Genomic DNA, 22,562 nt, shown 5'->3' on the forward strand with positions numbered 1-22,562 from the left:
TCTGAATGGTCATCATTTGTCACGTCTTAGATATCATGACTCAGGTATAATTAATATAATGAAGCATGTACCTTTGAGCATCTTGACAGCCACAGTCCTGCAGCCTGTAGAGTTGTCGATGCCAAAGGCAGACGCCTGCATGACCTTCCCAAAGGCCCCACGGCCCAGAGGTTTCTCTGGAAGGACACAGAGAAATAATTAAAACACAATCTTATTTGTTTCTCAAATGGTGGGGTTGAAACCCAAAGGTGGGTTGTGGTTTAGCACTGGGCGCTGGCAGTCTATCAGACTCAATGTTTTGTTCATCTTCAGATTCATGAGAAAGTTCAAAAGGTTTCAGGTGGGAACCACCTAGACCTTTTATAAAACTTGAGAAATTAAAACGACATTTACTGTATACCCAACAAGCCCTGATGAGTCAAACTCAGATCCCACCCAAGCCAGACCTGATTAGTTACAGTAAACACAGCTCCCACCCTTGATAGACCTGATTAGCACAACACAGATAACACTGATTACATGGGGCACTCCCAGTCATCTCTGATGCAGATAAAATTGTTACGAGAAAGTGATCGTATCTATCACTAATCTTAATAATCTCCTCTCTCACAACTTTATACACAGGCAGTTCCTAGAAAGTCTGTAACCAATCACTACACAGTGTAACAAGTTGGTAACAAATTATGTAAAGTTATACCCAGTTTGAGGTGGTCTCTGGGGAACTCCCATTGGCCAGGGTCGTACTGTAGCCTATCACACTGCTCCTCCAGACGCCCCTCCCCTGGGTCCATGATGATTGAAAGGTACTCGGCCTTGGTACCCGAAGAGTTTGGCTGAGATAAATGTATTTATATAGAATTATCAAAAATAGGACAGATAATTATGCAATTTTATATATATATCTAGTCTACTCCATTTGTGTCTCACCTGTTTGAGTTTACGTATGAAGAGAGTGAGTAGCAGCCAGAAGAGAGTGGCCACCAGACAGGTACAGGTGAGAGTAGGGATCTCCAGAGACATGCCCTCTGATGAGTCTACACACAGAGAGAGAGGACTAGAATCTGAAGTCAAATGTCTACTGTTTGCTGATGATCTGGTGCTTCTGTCCCCAACCAATGAGGGCCTACAGCAGCACCTAGATATTCTGCACAGATTCTGTCAGACCTGGGCCCTGACAGTAAATCTCTTAAGACAAAAATAATGGTGTTCCAAAAAACCAAATTCCATCTAGACACCGTTGCCCTAGAGCTCACAAAAAACTATACATACCTCGGCCTAAACATCACCGCCACAGGTAACTTCCACAAAGCTGTGAACGATCTGAGAGACAAGGCAAGAAGGGCCTTCTATGCCATCAAAAAGAACATACAATTCGATATACCAATTAGGATCTGGCAAAAAATACTTGAATCAGTTATAGAACCCATTGCCCTTTATGGTTGTGAGGTCTGGGGTCCGCTCACCAACCAAGAATTCACAAAATGGGACAAACACCAAATTGAGACTCTGCATACAGAATTCTGCAAAAATATCCCCGGTGTACAACGTCAAACACCAAATAATGCATGCAGAGCAGAATTAGGCCGATACCCGCTAATTATCAAAATCCAGAAAAAAAATTACACACCCACTTAAAAGGAAGCGATTCCCAAACCTTCCATAACAAAGCCATCACCTAAAGAGAGATGAACCTGGAGAAGAGTCCCCTAAGCAAGCTGGTCCTGGGGCTCTGTTCACAAACACAAACAGACCCCACAGAGCCCCAGGACAGCAACAGCAACACAATTAGACCCAACCAAATCATGAGAAAACAAAAAGAGAATTACTTGACACATTGGAAAGAATTAACCTAAAAAAACAGCGCAAACTAGAATGCTATTTGGCCCTAAACAGAGAGTACACAGTGACAGAATACCTGACCACTGTGACTGACCCACAATTAAGGAAAACTTTGACTGTGTACAGACTCAGTGAGCATAGCCTTGCTATTGAGAAAGGCCGCCGTAGGCAGACCTGCACACTGCCCACAGAATTAGGTGGAAACTGAGCTGCACTTCCTATCCTCCTGCCAAATGTATGACCATAGAGACACATACAGTTGAAGTCGGATGTTTACATACACCTTAGCCAAATACATTTAAACTCAGTTTTTCACAATTCCCGACATTTAATCCTAGTACAAATTCCCTGTTAGGATCACCACTTTATTTTAAGAATGTGAAATGTCAGAATAATAGTAGAGAGAATTATTTATTTCAGCTTTTATTTCTTTCATCACATTCCCAGTGGGTCAGAAGTTTACATACACTCAATTAGTATTTGGTAGCATTGCCTTTAAATTGTTTAACTTGGGTCAAGCGTTTCGGGAAGCCTTCCACAAGCTTCCCACAATAAGTTGGGTGAAATTTGGCCCATTCCTCCTGACAGAGCTGGTGTAACTGAGTCAGGTTTGTAGGCCTCCTTGCTCGCACACGCTTTTTCAGTTCTGCCCACAAACTTTCAATAGAATTGAAGTCAGGGCTTTGTGATGGCCACTCCAATACCTTGACTTTGTTGTCCTTAAGCCATTTTGCCACAACTTTGGAAGAATGCTTGGGGTCATTGTCCATTTGGAAGAGCCATTTGTGACCAAGCTTTAACTTCCTGACTGATGTCTTGAGATGTTGCTTCAATATATCCACATCATTTTTCTTCCTCATGATGCCATCTATTTTGTGAAGTGCACCAGTCCCTCCTGCAGCAAACACCCCCACAGCATGACGCTTCTACCCCCGTGCTTCATGGTTGGGATGGTGTTCTTCGGCTTGCAAGCTTCCTCCTCCAAACATAACGCTGGTCATTATGGGCAAACAGTTCTATTTTTGTTTCATCAGACCAGAGGACATTTCTCCAAAAAGTATGATCTTTGTCCCCATGTGCAGTTGCAAACCCTAGTCTGGCTTTTTTATGGCGGTTTTGGAGCAGTGGCTTCTTCCTTGCTGAGCATAGGACTATGTCGATATAGGACTCGTTTTACTGTGGATATAGATACTTTTGTACCTGTTTCCTCCAGCATGTTTACAAGGTCCTTTGCTGTTGTTCTGGGATTGATTTGCATTTTTCGCACCAAAGTACGTTCATTTCTAGGAGCCAGAACGCGTCTCCTTCCTGCGCGGTATGACAGCTGCGTGGTCCCATGGTGTTTATACTTGTGTACTATTGTTTGTACAGATGAATATGGTACCTTCAGGCGTTTGGAAATTGCTCCCAAGGATGAACCAGACTTGTGGAGGTCTACAAATCTTTTTCTGAGGTCTTGGCTGATTTCTTTTGATTTTCCCATGATGTCAAGTGAAGAGGCACTGAGTTTGAAGGTAGGCCTTGAAATACATCCACAGGTACACCTCCAATTGACTCAAATGATGTCAATTAGCCTATCAGAAGCTTCTAAAGCCATGACATCATTTTCTGGAATTTTCCAAGCTGTTTAAAGGCACCGTCAACTTAGTGTATGTGAACTTCTGACCCACTGGAATTGTGATACAGTGAATTATAAGTGAAATAATCTGTCTGTAAACAATTGTTGGAAAAATTGCCAAAACGATAGTTTGTTAACAAGAAATGTGTAGAGTGGTTGAAAAATGAGTTTTAATGACTCCAACCTAAGTGTATGTAAACTTCCGACTTCAACTGTATTTCCCTCAGATTACACAGACCCACAAAGAATTTGAAAACAAATCCAATTTTGATAAACTCCCATATATATTGGGTGAAATACAACAGTGTGCAATCACAGCAGCAATATTTGTGACCTGTTGCCACAAGAAAAGGGCAACCAGTGATGAACAAACACCATTGTAAATACAACCCATATTTATGTTTATTTATTTTTACTTTAACTATTTGCACATCGTTACAACACTGTACATAGCCATAATATGACATTTGAAATGTCTCTATTCCTTTGGAACTTTTGTGAGTGTAATGTTTATTTCACTTTTGTCTATTATCTATTTCACTTGCTTTGGCAATGTAAACATATGTTTCCCATGCCAATAAAGCACTTTGAATTGAATTGAATTGAGAGAGAGAGAGAGAGAGAGGGGGGGGGGGAGAAAGAGAGAGCGAGAGGGAGAGAGGGAGAGAGAGAGAGAGAGAGAGAGAGAGAGAGGGAGAGAGAGAGAGAGAGGGAGAGAGAGAGGGAGAGAGGGAGAGAGGAGAGAGAGAGAGAGAGAGAGAGAGAGAGAGAGAGAGAGAGAGAGAGAGAGAGAGAGAGAGAGAGAGAGAGAGAGAGCATGATTGAAATTAATCTAAGGATTTACCAATTTTTTGAAGTATAGGAATAGAACCATAGAGATGAACAAGGCCCTCTTGGAATACTTATTCTCTCCTCCCTCGCTTCAAGTAAAATCACTTATCTGATATTCATTTCACCCTTGCTCTGCAGTTCTCTACCCTCCCAAACCAGGGCGCTGTTCTCTCACTGTCCCTCCGTCCGTCCCTCCCTCCCTCCTTCCCTCCCTGTCTGTCCTAGCCTCTGATCAGGGTGGAAATGGCCCAACAGGCTCAAACACAAACAGCCATCCTCCTCATTCATCTTGTTGTTTTTCTGAAGATATAGAAATAGCCCCAGTTTACGGGGCAGCAGAGTGGGGCTTCCGAAAGGAAATCAAAAAGGGAGACAGCTTCCTTCCTGACTTATTAGAACACAACAACACTCAGCCACTCCTCTCCATGGTCAGGCTAGGCAGCGTCCGGTAGCTGCTACCCAGGGAAGGGCCCTCCAAACAGAGGTGACTGACACTGGACCAGCCTCTACTGGAAAGGACTGGGTCACGTACCAAAGACTCTCTAAAGTAGGGAACATCAATCAAGACTTATAAGGATAGCAGGACTATCTAAAGCAGTGTCTAGTTTTGTCTTTACAACTTACCCTATTAGCTGTAGCTTTACTCGTCACTCTTGTTCTAATAAATAATGATTAGATTACTGTTATATGTATAAGGTTGATCATCTAATGGATTGTCATTCATACCCTTTAACACTCATATCCCGGCTATCACAAGAGTGTTCATCCACAGGCACCAACATGACCAAATATGGAAGAACGGACGGTTATAGAACAAGAGAGGAGAGAGAGTTTAATGTATTCCAGAGTTACTATTGGTCAATGCATCCTTACTGTGAACCCAGATGTAGGCGGAGCTCTCAGCAGAGCCTCTCTCATTGGTTGCCTGGCAGGTGTACAGACCCTGGTCCTCCACTGTGATTCGGTCAATGTGGAGGTTCTCGCCTCCTGGTGCTATGACGATACCTGCACATGAGAAACAGAACATGTCACATTAATTTCCCAACACCAACTTCAGGAGTCATTCTCAACAGTTTGAAGAGGATTCCTCTCTCATCTTCTTGTCTTTATTCAGATTTATTCAGATCAGCGCAGGTGAAGTAAAAAGAGGAGGAGAGGAAGTCACTTTAGACTATTGACACTCCGAGTCACCAAGCAACTCAACTTTCACTGTTGTAATTTTCCCATATACAGTGGGGAGAACAAGTATTTGATACACTGCAGATTTAGCAGGTTTTCCTACTTACAAAGCAGGTAGAGGTCTGTAATTTTTATCATAGGTACACTTCAACTGTGAGAGACGGAATCTAAAATAAAAATCCAGAATATCACATTGTATGATTTTTAAGTAATTAATTTGCATTTTATTGCATGACATAAGTATTTGATCACCTACCAACCAGTAAGAATTCCGGCTCTCACAGACCTGTTAGTTTTTCTTTAAGAAGCCCTCCTGTTCTCCACTCATTACCTGTATGAACTGCACCTGTTTGAACTCGTTACCTGTATAAAAGACACCTGTCCACACACTCAATCAAACAGACTCCAACCTCTCCACAATGGCCAAGACCAGAGAGCTGTGTAAGGACATCAGGGATAAAATTGTAGACCTGCGCAAGGCTGGGATGGGCTACAGGACAATAGGCAAGCAGCTTGGTGAGAAGGCAACAACTGTTGGCTCAATTATTAGAAAATTGAAGAAGTTCAAGATGACGGTCAATCACCCTCGGTCTGGGGCTCCATGCAAGATCTCACCTCGTGGGGCATCAATGATCATGAGGAAGGTGAGGGATCAGCCCAGAACTACACGGCAGGACCTGGTCAATGACCTGAAGAGAGCTGGGACCACAGTCTCAAAGAAAACCATTAGTAACACACTACGCCGTCATGGATTAAAATCCTGCAGCGCACGCAAGGTCCCCCTGTTCAAGCCAGCGCATGTCCAGGCCCGTCTGAAGTTTGCCAATTACCATATGGATGATCCAGAGGAGGAATGGGAGAAGGTCATGTGGTCTGATGAGACAAAAATAGAGCTTTTTGGTCTAAACTCCACTCGCCGTGTTTGGAGGAAGAAGAAGGATGAGTACAACCCCAAGAACACCATCCCAACCGTGAAGCATGAAGGTGGAAACATTATTCTTTGGGGATGCTTTTCTGCAAAGGGGACAGGACGACTGCACCGTATTGAGGGGAGGATGGATGGGGCCATGTATCGCGAGATCTTGGCCAACAACCTCCTTCCCTCAGTAAGAGCATTGAAGATGGGTCGTGGCTGGGTCTTCCAGCATGACAACGACCCGAAACACACAGCCAGGGCAACTAAGGAGTGGCTCCGTAAGAAGCATCTCAAGGTCCTGGAGTGGCCTAGCCAGTCTCCAGACCTGAACCCAATAGAAAATCTTTGGAGGGAGCTGAAAGTCCGTATTGCCCAGTGACAGCCCCGAAACCTGAAGGATCTGGAGAAGGTCAAATGGAGGAGTGGGCCAAAATCCCTGCTGCAGTGTGTGCAAACCTGGTCAAGACCTACAGGAAACATATGATCTCTGTACTTGCAAACAAAGGTTTCTGTACCAAATATTAAGTTCTGCTTTTCTGATGTATCAAATACTTATGTCATGCAATAAAATGCAAATTAATTACTTAAAAATCATACAATGTGATTTTCTGGATTTTTGTTTTAGATTCCGTCTCTCACAGTTGAAGTGTACCTATGATAAAAATTACAGACCTCTACATGCTTTGTAAGTAGGAAAACCTGCAAAATCGGCAGTGTATCAAATACTTGTTCTCCCCACTGTATATACTGAAAAAATATATAAACGCAACATGTAAAGTGTTGGTCCCATGTTTCATGAGCTGAAATAAAAGATCTCAGAAATGTTCCATACGCACAAGCTTATTTCTCTTAAATTTTGTGCACAAATTTGTTTACATCCCTGTTAGTGAGCATTTCTCCTTTGCCAAGTTAATCCATCCACCTGACAGGTGTGGCATATCAAGAAGCTGATTAAAAAGCATGATCATTACACAAGTTCACCTTGTGCTGGGGACAATAAAAGGCCACTAAAATTTGCAGTTTTGTCACACAACACGATGCCACAGATGTCTCAAGTTTTGAGGGAGCTTACAATTGGCATGCTGACTGCAGGACTGTCCACCAGAGCTGTTGCCAGAGAATTGAATGTTCATTTCTCTACCACAAGCCGCTTCCAATGTTGTTTTAGAAAATTTGGCAGTACGTCCAACCGGCTTCACAACAGCAGACCACGTGTAACCACGCCAGCCCAGGACCTCCACATCCGGCTTCTTCACCTGCAGGATCGTCTGAGACCAGCCACCCGGACAGCTGAGGAATATTTCTGTCTGTAGTAAAGCCCTTTTGTGGGGATAAACTCATTCTGATTGGCTGGGCCTGTCTCCCCAGTGGGTGGGCCTGGCTCCCAAGTGGGTGGGCCTATGCCCTCCCAGTCCCACCAATGGCTGTGCCCCTGCCCAGTCATGTGAAATCCATAGATTAGGGCCTAATTTATTTATTTCAATTGACTGATTTCCTTATATGAACTGTAACTCAGTAAAATCGTTGAAAGTGATGCATGTTGCGTTTATATTTTTGTTCAGTACAGTTGAGACGGGGATAGAAGATCACTGTGCCTCCCACCTGATCCCTGAAGCAGTGTGTGTTGGTCCTTGTACCATGTGATGAAGGGGCGTGGCACGCCGTGGGCACGGCAGCTGAGTGTCACTGAGCTGCTGACGTTCACGCTACAGTCAGACAGATTCTGTAACAGCACCGGAGCCTCCAGTACTGTGGGGGAACACACACCATGAGTGTGTGCATGATTAGTTGTGTGTGTGTGAGAGAGAGATGTGGCCAAGGTCCACATGAACAGAGGTCATCATTGTATCACAAAATGTTGAGTTACTTCAATGTCAAGTGAATAAATTCCAACAGAACAGATGAGTCATAAGTCATGCAGTAGTCCTATGAATAGTCATAAGTCATGCAGTTGTCCCACGAATAGTCATAAGTTATACAGCGGTATGATGAATAGTCATAAGTCGTACAGTAGTACTATGAACAGTCATAAGTTATACAGTAGTCCCATGAAGAGTCATAAGTCATGCAGTAGTCCCATGAATGGTCAGAAGTTATACAGCGGTATGATGAATAGTCATAAGTTATACAGTAGTACTATGAATAGTCACAAGTTATACAGTGGCACTATGACTAGTCATAAGTCATACAGTAGTCCTATGAAGAGTCATAAGTCACACAGTTGTCCTATGAATAGTCATAAATTATACAGTAGTCCCATGAGTAGCCATAAGTCATACAGTAGTCCCATGAATAGTCACAAGCTACACAGCAGTTCCATGAATAGTCATAATTTATACAGTGGCACTATGAATAGTCATAAGTTATACAGTAGTCCCATGAATAGTCATAAGTTATACAGTAGTACTATGACCAGTCATAAGTCATACAGTAGTCCTACGAAGAGTCATAAGTTATACAGTAGTCCCATGAATAGTCATAAGTTGTACAGTAGTCCCATGAATAGTCATAAGTCATACAGTAGTACTATGAATAGAATTAGTGTCGTTTTCCCTTTTCTTTCTCTACAAATTGAAGCAGGGATATTTGACATCCCTCCCTGGACCCCTGCCACGCTCTGACGACAATGTGTGTGTTAGTGACACATTTCTGTGTATGTGTGTGTGTGCGTGTGTGTGTGTGTGTGTATGTGTGTGTCTGTGAGTGTGTGTGGCCTTAACTTCAACTTCACGTCAGCTGACCTGGGTTCCTCTTGGGTTTGTAATAGTAATCTTAAAATAGCCCTTTTCCCACTGGCCACAACAATGTATTGTCATCAAGGCGGTTATTAGCTGTTAATAGGCCATTGGTTATTATTCATAAATGGCCACTACATTTTAAACATTACTCACCACCTAGACTACAAAGACTACAATAGGATGACATCCCCCCCTCTCTAGTTAAAAGCCCATGGGGGTCTTTGAGAGGAAGTCTATGCGTCGAGGTTTGCAGCAGCAGTAAAAGACATGAAAATAAGGGACTTAAGTAATGTGGGACTGATTGTTTTTCCCCATATCTTCCTCCTGGACAACAATTGATGATTGTCTGTGAGTCCGTGGTTTGACAGTGTCTGATTGGCTGATTGTTCCTCTGGCCCTGTGAAGGGGCCTGTAAATGTGGCATTGTGGGAATTGCCATTGTGTCCTCTTCCTCCTGACGAGGGAGCATTCCCACGTGAAAGAAAGAGGTGCAGGGAGAGAGAGAGCAGGAGAGCAAACTGAGGCAGGGAGGGGCCCCAGGAAACTACAGGACCCAGTTCCCAAGCACTGATCTGAGTGTGTGTGTGTGTGTGTATCACTGTGTGTGAATGTGAGTGTTTATGTACATACCAGATGGTGAATGAATGCCGTTATCCCCATACAATGTAAAGGGACATATAGGCAATCCATTAAATTCATAAAAACAATTCTGCTGAGTTGAAATGACAGGTGTGAGCACGTCTATGAGTATGTTGATATGAGTATGACCCTGTTTGTTAATGGATGTGTGAATGTGTCATAGTAATGACAATAATAATGATGGTAATGATGATGGTAATGATGATGGCAATGATGATGCTAACGATGACGGTAATGATGATGGTAATGACGACGGTAATGATGATGGTAATGAGGTTGGTAAGGATGATGGTAATGATGATGACAATGACGATGGTAATGAGGTTGGTAATGATGACGATAATGATGATGATAATGACAACTGTAATGACGAACGGTAATGATGACGTAATGACGATGTAATGACGATTGTAATGACGATGGTAACGACGATGGTAATGACGATGTAATGATGATGGTAATGATGACGTAATGATGATGATAATGATGATGGTAATGATGATGATCATCATAATGATGATGATCAGAGTGGTCTGGTGTGAGAGGTCAGAGGGCTCACCTCTGACGTCCACCTGTGTGTCCAGACGTGTGTTCTGTCCCGTCAGCAGGTGATGGGCGGAGCAGCGGTAGGTTCCAGAATCCCCCGCCGTCAGGTTGCTAAGCAATAGACTCAGAGTGTCAGAAAACTCTCCTAAGGACAGTTCACCACCCAGGGAGGGGATTGGGGGTGTGGCCTCTGCTGTGTCAGTCACCTGTTGCCATGACAACTTGGTGTACAGGTGCTTATTGGCTACGCAGGTGAGGTGTAGGTCTCCTCCCTCCCTTGGCTCCTCCTCCTGACTCACACTGAAGCCTCCTGGGACATCTGAGAGAGAGAGGGGGGAGACAGAGAGGAATCGGGAGAGAGGCAAAGAAGGAGGGGGGAGTGAGGAGAGGGGGAAGGGGAGATAGGGAGGGAGAGAGGGAAGGAAGGAGGGGGGAAAGGAGCGAGAGAGGGATGCAGAGATTCAGTTCCTATTCAAGCCACTCTGGTCTACACCTCCCTATACAAACAGCTCTGAAAACCCTTTTACAGACACTCTTATCCAGAGCGACTTACAGTTAGTGAGTGCATACATTTTCATACTGGCCCCCCGTGGGAAACGAACCCACAACCCTGGCGTTGCAAGCGCCATGCTCTACCAACTGAGCTACACGGGGCCCCACAACAAACCTCCCTGCCCACCATCTCACTAGACCTCCAACGAATCTGACTCCTACTTTCAAGTGTTGACCAAGCCGCCATTTTCTTATCCTTTGATGACAATGTTGAATAACTATTGTGGGTAAAAGCAGCCAGAGGAATACAGTGAAAATGCCTTTTATTTACTTTAGCTATTTGACATTTCCTGTGGAAACGGCTCTAGGGTTTCCTGATGGCAGATAGTGTTTATCTTTCCCGAACACCCCCAGGCCTCCCGAAATAAAGAGGGCCTGGCGGCCCAGGGAAGTGCACCCCGCACAGGGAAGAGACCCGATAAGAGCCCCAGGTTCCTGTTTCACTCAAACACACACATACACACACAGGGGACAACACACACACACAGGGGACAACACACACACACACACACAGGGGCAACACACACAGGGGACAACACACACACAGGGGACAACACACACACACACACACACACAGGGGCGACACACACAGGGGACAACACACACACAACACACACACACACAGAGGCGACACAAATACAAATACACAGCAGACAACACACACTCACGTACACACACAGGGTCCAATTCACACTAGCACACAGAGGGGGATAATACACACACAGGGTAAAACACACACACACACCTCTGCCCCATCTCCATGGCAACATATTGACATACAGTACCAGTCAAAAGTTTGGACACACCTACTCATTCAAGGGTTTTTCTTAATTTTTTACTATTTTCTACATTGTACAATAATAGTGAAGACATCAAAACTATGAAATAACACATATGGAATCATGTAGTAACCAAAAACGTGTTAAACAAATCAAAATACATTTTGTATTTTAGATTCTTCAAAGTAGCCACCCTTTGCCTTGATGACAGCTTTGCACACTCTTGGCATTCTCTCAACCAGCTTCACCTGGAATGCTTTTCCTACAGTTTTGAATGAGTTCCCACATATGCTGAGCACTTGTTGGCTGCTTTTCCTTCACTCTGCGGTCCAACTCATCCCAAATCATCTCAATTGGGTTAGGTTGGGGGATTGTGGAGGCCAGGTCATCTGATGCAGCACTCCATCACTCTCCTTCTTGGTCAAATAGCCCTTACACAGCATGGGTCATTGTCCTGTTGAAAAACAAATGATAGTCCCACTAAGCGCAAACCAGATGGGATGGCGTATCGCTGCAGAATGATGTGGTAGCCATGCTGGTTAAGTGTGCCTTGAATTCTAAATAAATCACCAACAGTGTCACCAGCAAAGCACCCCCACACCATCACACCTCCTCCTCCTGCATGCTTCACTGTGGGAACCACACATACGGAGATCATCCATTCACCTACTCTACGTCTCACAAAGACACGGCGGTTGGAACCAAAAATCTCACATTTGGACTCATCAGACCAAAGGACAGATTTCCACCGGTCTAATGTCCATTGCTCGTGTTTCTTGGCCCAAGCAAGTCTCTTCTTCTTATTGGTGTCCTTTAGTAGTGGTTTCTTTGAAGAACATGAAGGCCTGATTCACACAGTCTCCTCTGAACAGTTGATGTTGAGATGTGTCTGTTACTTGAACTCTGTGAAGCATTTATTTGGGCTGCTATCTGAGGTGCAGTTAATTGCCAATTTCTGAGGCTGGTAACTCTAATGAACGTATCCTCTGCAGCAGAGGTAACTCTGGGTCTTCCATTCCTGTGGCGGTCCTCATGAGAGCCAGTTTTATCATAGCGCTTGATGGTTTTTCGTCTGCACTTTCAGAAACTTTAAAAGTTCTTGAAATTTTCCGGATTGACTGACCTTCATGTCTTAAAGTAATGATGGACTGTCGTTTCTCTTTGCTTATTTGAGCTGTTCTTGCCATAATATGGGCTTGGTCTTTTACCAAATAGGTCTATCTTCTGTATACCACCCCTACCTTGTCACAACACAACTAATGCTCAAACGCATTAAGAATGAAAGAAATTCCACAAATTAACTTTTAATGTGGCACACCTGTTAATTGAAATGCATTCCAGGTGACTACCACATGAAGCTGGTTGAGAGAATGCCAAGAGTGTGCAAAGCTGTCATCAAGGCATAGGGTGGCTACTTTGAAGAATCTGAAGTATAAAATATATTTTGATTTGTTTAACCCTTTTTTGGTTACTACATGATTCCATATGTGTTATTTCATAGTTTTGATGTCTTCACTATTATTCTACCATGTAGAAAATAGTAAAAATAAAGAAAAACCCTTGAATGAGTAGGTGTGTCCAAACATTTGACTGGTACTGTATAGCCACACAAACATCCACACACACAGTCATCAATTTGTCTGATTTTAGCTGGACATCACAGTGACTCAGAAAGAGAGGGGGAGGAATTGAGAGAGACAAAAGGACAAGAGGAAGAGAAAAGGCATGAGAAAGAGGAAGAGACTGGGAGAGATGAAGGTGAGGCAGAGGTGATATGACATCCTTCATAGTTAGTCATTGATACATTTTACGTTGTGACACATATACAGATGTAGGATCTTAATTTAAGACAGTTTGCTACAGCAAGAAAATAATCCTGCAGCAACAGGAAATGTGAATTAAAATGTGGATTATAATGAATGGACATTTTTTGCAGGGGTTGATACATTTTTCGTTAGGGCAAAGTCTTACATTTTAAAGTGGAAATTACAAACTTTAGAAGCCTTTTTAAACCTTGAATACATTACAAGTTTGCATTTCCTGCTGTGCAGGAAAATACTCAGCAACAAAAGAATGATCAAATGAAGATCCTACATCTGTACACACTAATGTATGCAATGGTGCACATACTGGTAGTACTATACTGCAAGTCATGATGAAGGATGTAGTTTTGATTTTGTGACTGTAGTGACCAGTTTGTTGGTGTGATGTCGTTGGACTCTACCTGTTATATAGAAGGGCATGTCCAGTTCATCCTTGCCCACAGAGTTAGAGGCAATACAGCGATACACTCCGGACACAAACGCCTCAGCAACCATTAAAACCCCCACGGTCTGTAGAAAATACATACACGCACGAGCGTGCGCCCACACACACACACACACACACACATACACACACACACACACACACACACTTTACCTCTGCTGCCACCGATAACAGTGGTCACATTTTCCATTTTCCAATGAGAAGACAATAGAGGTATCTGAACCAGCCCTACCGCCCACCTCCAGACTACAGGGAAGCTAAACACATTACACACACTCAATTAACCCTACCCTACACTACCACCAGACGGCATCCCTAGCCGAGACCTCAGAGTATTTGCAGACGAGCTGGCTGGAGTGTTTACGGACATATTCAATCTCTCCCTATCCCAGTCTGCTGTTCCCACTTGCTTCAAGATGTCCACCATTGTTCCTGTACCCAAGAATCAAATCAAATTGTATTGGTCACATACACATATTTAGCAGATGTTATTGCGGGTGTAGCGAAATGCTTGTGTTCCTAGCTCCAACAGTGCAGTAGTATCTAACAATTCACAACAATACACACAAATCTAAAAGTAAAAGAGTGGAATTAAGAAATATATAAATATTAGCACGAGCAATGTCGGAGTGGCATTGACTAAAATACAGTAGAATAGAATTAGTATATACATATGAAATGAATAAAGCAGTATGTAAACCTTATTAAAGTAACTAGTGTTTAATTATTAAAGTGACCAGGGATTCCATGTCTATATATATAGGTCAGCAGCCTCTAAGGTGCAGGGTTGAGTAACCGGATGGTAGCCGGCTAGTGATGGCCATTTAACAGTCTGATGGCCTTGAGATAGAAGCTTCTTTTCAGTCCCAGCTTTGATGCACCTGTACTGACCTCGCCTTCTGGATGGTAGCGGTGTGAACAGGCTATGGCTCGGATGGTTGATGTCCTTGATAATCATTTAGGCCTTCCTGTGACATCGGGTGCTGTAGGTGTCCTGGCGGGCAGGCAGAGTGCCCCCGGTGATGCGATAGGCAGACTGCACCACCCTCTGGAGAGCCCTGCGGTTGCGGGCGGTGCAGTTAATGTACCAGGCGGTGATACAGCCCGACAGGATGCTCTCAATGGTGCATCTGTACAATTCTGTGAGGGTCTTAGGGGCCAAGGCAAATTTCTTCAGCCTCCTGAGGTTGAAGAGGCACTGTTGCGCATTCTTCAACACACTGTCTGTGTGGGTGGACCATTTCAGATTGTCAGTGATGTGTACGCCGAGGAACTTTAAGCTTTTCACCTTCTCCACTGCGGTCCCGTCGATGTGGATAGGGGTGTGCTCCCTCTGCTGTCTCCTGAAGTCCACGATCAGCTCCTTAGTTTTGTTGACATTGAGGGAAATTGGTTATTTACCTGGCACCACTCCGCCAAGGCCCTCACCTCCTCCCTGTAGGCTGTCTCGTCATTGTTGGTAATCAGGCCTACTACTGTTGTGTTGTCTGCAAACTTGATGATTGAGTTGGAGGCGTGCGTGACCACAAAGTCATGTGTGAACAGGGAGTACAGGAGGGGTCTGAGAACGCACCCTTGTGGGGCCCCTGTGTTGAGGATCAGCGTAGTGGAGGTATTGTTTCCTACCTTCACCACCTGGGGGCGGCCCGTCAGGAAGTCCAGGACCCAGTTGCTTGGAGGGTACTATGGTGTTGAAGGCTGAGCTATAGTCAATGAACAGTATTCTTACGTAGGTATTCCTCTTGTCCAGATGGGATAGGGCAGTGTGCAGTGCGATGGTGATTGCATCGTCTGTGAATCTATTGGGGCGGTATGCAAATTGAAGTGGGTCCAGGGTGTCAGGTAAGGTAGAGGTGATATGAGCCTTAACTAGCCTCTCAAAGCACTTCATGATGACAGAAGTGAGTGCTACGGGGCGATAGTCATTTAGTTCAGTTACCTTTACTTTCTTGGGTACAGGAACAATGGTGGACATCTTGAAGTAGGGACAGCAGACTGGGATAGGGAGAGATTGAATATGTCCATAAACACTCCAGCCAGCTGGTCTGCGCATGCTCTGAGGACGCGGCTAGGGATGCCGTCTGGGCCGGCAGCCTTGTGAGGGTTAACACGCTTAAATGTCTTACTCACGTCGGCCACGGAGAACGAGAGCCCGCAGTCCTTGGGAGCGGGCATCGTCGGTGGCACTGTGTTATCCTCAAAGTGGCTGGTTTTCCCTTTGTAATCCGTGATTGTCTGTAGACACTGCCACATATTTCTCGTGTCATCCTATCGGCTGTATCACCGCCTGGTACAGCAACTGCACCGTCTGCAACCGCAGGGCTCTCCAGAGGGTGATGCGGTCAGCCTAATGCATCACCAGGAGCACACTGCCTGCCCTTCAGGACATCTACAGCACCACAGGAAGGCCAAGAAGATCTTCAAGGACCTCAGCCAACCAAGCCATGGCCTGTTCACCCCCCTATCATCCAGAAGGCGAGGTCAGTACAGGGGTTCAAAGCTGGGACCGAGAGACTGAAAAACAGTTTCTATCTCAAGGCCATCAGACTGTTAAATAGTCACCACTATCCGGCCTCCACCCAGAACCCTGCCCTGAACTTAGTCACTGTCACTAGCCGCCTACCACCTGGTTACGCATCCCTGCACCTTAGAGGCTGCTGCCCTATGTACATAGACATGGAACACTGGCCACTTTAATAATGGAACACTGGTCACTTTAATAATGGAACACTGGTCACTTTAATAATGTTTACTTACTGTTGTACCCATTTCATATGTACTGTATTCCAGTCATGGCCATCCTATTCAACTATTGCTGTACATATACTATTCTATCCTACATATTCTTCAGATATACTACATATTCTATCCACATACTGTCCACAATGTCTATACATCCCATCACATATATATACTGCATATTTACAGTGCATTCGGAGAGTATTCAGACCCCTTCCCTTTTTCCACATTTTGTTACTTTACAGCCTTATTCTAAAATGGATTAAATAAAACAATTTCCTCATCAATCTACACACAATACCCCATAATGACAAAGCGAAAATTGGTTTTTAGACATTTTCGCTAATTTATTAAAAATTAAAAACTGAAATACCTTATTTACATAAGTATTCAGGCCCTTTGCTATGACACTCGAAATTGAGCTCAGGTGCATCCTGTTTCCATTGATCATCCTTGTGATGTTTCTACAACTTGATTGCAGTACACCTGTGGTAAATTCAATTGATTGGACATGATTTGGAAAGGTACACACTTGTCTATATAAGGTCCCACAGTTGACAGTGCATGTCAGAGAAAAAACCAAGCCATGAGGTCGAAGGAATTGTCCGTAGAGCGCCGAGACAGGATTGTGTCGAGGCACAGATCTGGGGAAGGGTACCAAAACATTTCTGCAGCATTGAAGGCCCCCAAGAACACAGTGGCAGCCATCATTTTTAAATGGAGGAAGTTTGGAACCACCAAGAATCTTCCTAGATGTTTTTCAGCGGCAGGGACTGGGAGACTAGTCAGGGTCGAGGGAAAGATGAACGGAGCAATGTACAGAGAGTTCCTTGATGAAAACCTGCTCCAGACTAGGGCGAAGGTTCACCTTCCAACAGGACAACGACCCTAAGCACACAGCCAAGACAACGCAGGAGTGGCTTCTGGACAAGTCTCTGAATGTCCTTGAGTGGCCCAACCAGAGCCCAGACTTGAACCCGATCAAACAATAGCTGTGCAGTGAAGCTCCCCATCCAACCTGACAGAGCTTGAGAGGATCTGCAGAGAAGAATGGGAGAAACTCCCCAAATACAGGTGTGCCAAGCTTATAGCGTCATACCCAAGAAGACTCGAGGCTGTAATCGCTTCCAAAGGTGCTTCAACAAAGTACTGAGTAAAGGGTCTGAATACTTATGTAAATGTGTTATTTAAGTGTTTAATTTTTTATAAATTTGCAAACATTTCTAAAAACCTGTTTTTGCTTTGTCATTATGGGGATTGTGTGTAGATTGATGAGGGGAAAAAAACAGTTTAATGAAGTTTAGAATAAGGCTGTAACGTAACAAAATGTGGAAAAAGTGAAGGGGTCTGAATACTCCAGACTCCGACATTGCTTGTCCTAATATTTCTATATTTCTTAATTACATGCTTTTACTTTTAGATTTGCGTGTATTGTTAGATATTACTGCACTGTCGGAGCTAGGAACATAAGCATTTCACTACACCCACAATAACATCTGCTAAACATGTGTATGCGACCAATAAAATGTGATTTGATTTCAATAAGTGTGTGTGAGAGAGAGAGATTAATGAGTTGTAGCACTAGCATCTGTATGTATATGATATCTGTAGTGTGTTTGGGAGTGTCAGCGTTTGATTAAATGGTTATTGATATACATGTATGATGGTGCCATGTATCTATTTGTAATCCATCATGGCTGTGTCAGTGTGCTACTAGTCTCTCTGTGGAATGTGTTTATAATCCATCACAATCCCTCCCTCTGTGTCTCTGTCTGCCCGCTCCACCGGTGGTGTGCTCACCTTATTCTTCCCTTGGAGGACTTCCTGTCTGTGTGTGACACTCAGGATGTGGTTGTGTGTGGACGTGCCGGGGGCCCTCTCTCTCACGGGGCTCCACAGTGAGGAGGAAGGAGGACACACACACCTTGGAGGAAGAGAGGGACAGGGCTCAGTTCAGCTGTGTTGACATAGTAGAGTCCCGGCTAGCCGGACAGCAGGTGTGTGTGTGAGAGTGTGTGTGTTCCACAGCTGTGCGCCGCAGGAGGAACACCGGAGCTTATCATCGCTATTGTGATCGCTATCTTCATCTTGATCATCCTCCTCCTCGTCATCATCCTCCTCCTCATCATCATCCTCATCCTCATCCTCATCATCCTCGTCATCATCCTCATCCTCATCATCCTCATCATCATCCTCATCATCCTCATCATCCTCGTCATCATCCTCATCCTCATCCTCGTCATCATCATCATCATCCTCATCCTTATCATCCTCATCATCATCATCATCCTCATCATCCTCATCATCCTCGTCATCATCCTCCTCCTCATCCTCATCCTCATCATCCTCATCATCATCCTCATCATCCTCATCCTCCTCCTCATCCTCATCCTCGTCAACATCCTCATCATCATCATCCTCATCATCATCCTCATCATCATCGTCCTCATCCTCCTCCTGATCCTCATCCTCGTCATCCTCATCCTCATCATCCTCGTCATCATCCTCATCCTCATTCTCATCATCCTCCTCCTCCTCCTCATCATCATCATCCTCATCATCCTCATCATCCTCATCATCATCATCCTCATCATCATCCTCCTCATCCTCATCATCATCCTCCTCATCATTATCCTCGTCATCATCCTCATCCTCATCATCCTCATCCTCATCCTCATCCTCATCCTCATCCTCATCATCCTCGTCATCATCCTCCTCATCATCATCCTCGTCATCCTCATCATCATCATCATCCTCATCCTCATTATCCTCATCATCATCATCCTCATCCTCATCCTCATCCTCCTCCTCATCATCCAATGCTGGATTGCTTTTTTGTGGAGAAAAAAAATCTAACGTTTCTTCTAAAGTAATGAAAAAGGAAACACTAATATACCTTGATTAGATACATATTCAATACATGTCAAAAATACCTTTGGCAGCGATTACAGATGTGAGTCTTCTTGGGTAAGTCTCTAAGAGCTTCGCACACCTAGATTGCAATATTTGCCCATTATTCTTTAAAAAAGTCTTCAAGTTCTGTCAACACAGCAATTTTAAAGTCTTGCCATAGATTTTCAAGCAGATGTACAGTGGGGGAAAAAAGTATTTAGTCAGCCACCAATTGTGCAAGTTCTCCCACTTAAAAAGATGAGAGAGGCCTGTAATGTTCATCATAGGTACACGTCAACTATGACAGACAAAATGAGAAAAAAAAATCCAGAAAATCACATTGTAGGATTTGTAATGAATTTATTTGCAAATTATGGTGGAAAATAAGTATTTGGTCAATAACAAAAGTTTCTCAATACTTTGTTATATACCCTTTGTTGGCAATGACACAGGTCAAACGTTTTCTGTAAGTCTTCACAAGGTTTTCACACACTGTTGCTGGTATTTTGGCCCATTCCTCCATGCAGATCTCCTCTAGAGCAGTGATGTTTTGGGGCTTCCACCCCCATGCTTCACAGTAGGTATGGTGTTCTTTGGATGCAACTCAGCATTCTTTGTACTCCAAACACGACGAGTTGAGTTTTTACCAAAAAGTTCTATTTTGGTTTCATCTGACCATATGACATTCTCCCAATCCTCTTCTGGATCATCCAAATGCACTCTAGCAAACTTCAGACGGGCCTGGACATGTACGGGCTTAAGCAGGGGGACACGTCTGGCACTGCAGGATTTGAGTCCCTGGCGGCGTAGTGTGTTACTGATGGTAGGCTTTGTTACTTTGGTCCCAGCTCTCTGCAGGTCATTCACTAGGTCCCCCCGTGTGGTTCTGGGATTTTTGCTCACCGTTCTTGTGATCATTTTGACCCCACGGGGTGAGATCTTGCGTGGAGCCCCAGATTGAGGGAGATTATCAGTGGTCTTGTATGTCTTCCATTTCCTAATAATTGCTCCCACAGTTGATTTCTTCAAACCAAGCTGCTTACCTATTGCAGATTCAGTCTTCCCAGCCTGGTGCAGGTCTACAATTTTGTTTCTGGTGTCCTTTGACAGCTCTTTGGTCTTGGCCATAGTGGAGTTTGGAGTGTGACTGTTTGAGGTTGTGGACAGGTGTCTTTTATACTGATAACAAGTTCAAACAGGTGCCATTAATACAGGTAACGAGTGGAGGACAGAGGAGCCTCTTAAAGAAGAAGTTACAGGTCTGTGAGAGCCAGAAATATTGCTTGTTTGTAGGTGACCAAATACTTATTTTCCACCATAATTTGCAAATAAATTCATAAAAAATCCTACAATGTGATTTTCAGGATTTTTTTTCTCATTTTGTCTGTCATAGTTGATGTGTACCTATGATGAAAATTACAGGCCTCTCTCATCTTTTTAAGTGGGAGAACTTGCACAATTGGTGGCTGACTAAATACTTTTTTCCCCCACTGTAAGTCAAAATTGTAACTCGGCCACTCAGGAACATTCACTGTCTTCTTAGTAAGCAACTCCAGTATAGATTTGGCCTTGTGTTGTAGGTTATTGCCTGCTGAAAGGTGACTTCCTCTCCCAGTCTCTGGTGTAAAGCAGACTGAAGCAGGTTTTCCTCTAGGATTTTGCCTGTGCTTATATCCATCCTGTGTATTTTTATGCTGATAAACTCCCCAGTCTTTGCCGATGTCAAGCATACCCAGACCATGATGCAGCCACCACCATGCTTGAAAAAAGGAGTCAGCCACTCAGTGATGTGTTGAGTTGGATTTGCCCCAAACACAATAATAATAATAATAATAATATGCCATTTAGCAGACGCTTTTATCCAAAGCGACTTACAGTCATGCATGCATACATATTTTTTTTTTGTGTATGGGTGGTCCCGGGGATCAAACCCACTACCTTGGCGTTACAAGCGCCGTGCTCTACCAGCTGAGCTACAGAGGACCGCAAGACTTTGCATTTAGGCCAAAAAGTGTATTCCTTTGCCGTGTTTTCTTGCAGTATAACTTTAGTACCTTGTTGCATACAGGAAGCATGTTTTGGAATATTTGTATTCTGTATATTTGTATTCTTCTTTTCACTCTGTCATTTAGGTCATTGTTGTGGAGTCACTACAATGTAGTTGATCCATGCTCAGTTTTCTCGCTTCACAGCCAGTGAACTCTGTAGCCGTTTTACAATCACCAATGGCCTCATGGTAATATCCCTGAGCAGTTTCCTTCTTGTACTGCAGCTCAGTTCAGAAGGATGACTGTATCTTTGATTTGTCTGGGTGGTTTAATACATAATCCACAGTATAATTATTAACTTGACCATGCTTAAAGAGATATTCAATGTCTGATTTGTTATTGTTACCCATCTACCAATCACTGCCCTTCTTTGAGACTTTTGAACAGCTCCCTGGTCTTTGTATTTGAATCTGTGCTTGAATCTCAATACTTGACTGAGGGACCTTACAGATGTTGTATGCATGGGGGACAGAGGAAGGGGTAGTCATTTAAAAAGCATGTATCATAGGTTTCCTCCTAGGTTCCTGCCTTTCTAGGGAGTTTTTCCTAGGCACCGTGCCTTCTACATCTGCATTGCTTGCTCTTTGGGATTTTAGGATGGGTTTCTATATAAGCACTTTGTGACATATGCTGATGTAAAAAGTGCTTTATAAATACATTTCATTGATTGAATGATGTCATTCCCTATTATTTTACACAGAGTTAGTCCTATTATGTGATTTGCTGAGCCACATTGTAGTCCTGAACTAATTTAGGCTTTTCTAAACAAAGGGGGTGAATACTTATGCTACGACTATATTTTAGTTATTTAATTTGTTAACATTTGTAAAATTTTCTTTTCACTTTGACATTATGGAGTATTTTGTGTAGATCAATGCAAAAAATAAATACATAATTTAATCTATTTCAATCCCACAACACCCATTCTTAAAACCATCCCACCGTTCATTAATTGTCCATCCATCCTCCTGCCTCCCT

At 43.7% G+C, this 22,562-nt stretch overlaps 1 protein-coding gene across 1 annotated transcript in view; it reads right to left on the reverse strand.

Annotated features, from left to right (window-relative positions):
- LOC311150572 (vascular endothelial growth factor receptor 1-like) overlaps positions 1-22,562 on the reverse strand; it is a 54,578-nt gene that overhangs the window by 4,568 nt on the left and 27,448 nt on the right. The window contains exons 10-17 of the mRNA XM_084188050.1: positions 18,445-18,568; positions 13,862-13,970; positions 10,320-10,625; positions 7,986-8,132; positions 5,162-5,293; positions 928-1,034; positions 698-833; positions 72-176 (exon numbers count right to left, since the gene is read on the reverse strand). Coding sequence (XP_084044176.1) covers positions 72-176; positions 698-833; positions 928-1,034; positions 5,162-5,293; positions 7,986-8,132; positions 10,320-10,625; positions 13,862-13,970; positions 18,445-18,568 — 1,166 coding nt within the window. The remainder of the gene's footprint in view (positions 1-71; positions 177-697; positions 834-927; positions 1,035-5,161; positions 5,294-7,985; positions 8,133-10,319; positions 10,626-13,861; positions 13,971-18,444; positions 18,569-22,562) is intronic.

This window comes from Coregonus lavaretus (genome assembly GCF_964263955.1).
Source record: "Coregonus lavaretus genome assembly, chromosome: 2".
Lineage (NCBI taxonomy): Eukaryota > Metazoa > Chordata > Actinopteri > Salmoniformes > Salmonidae > Coregonus > Coregonus lavaretus.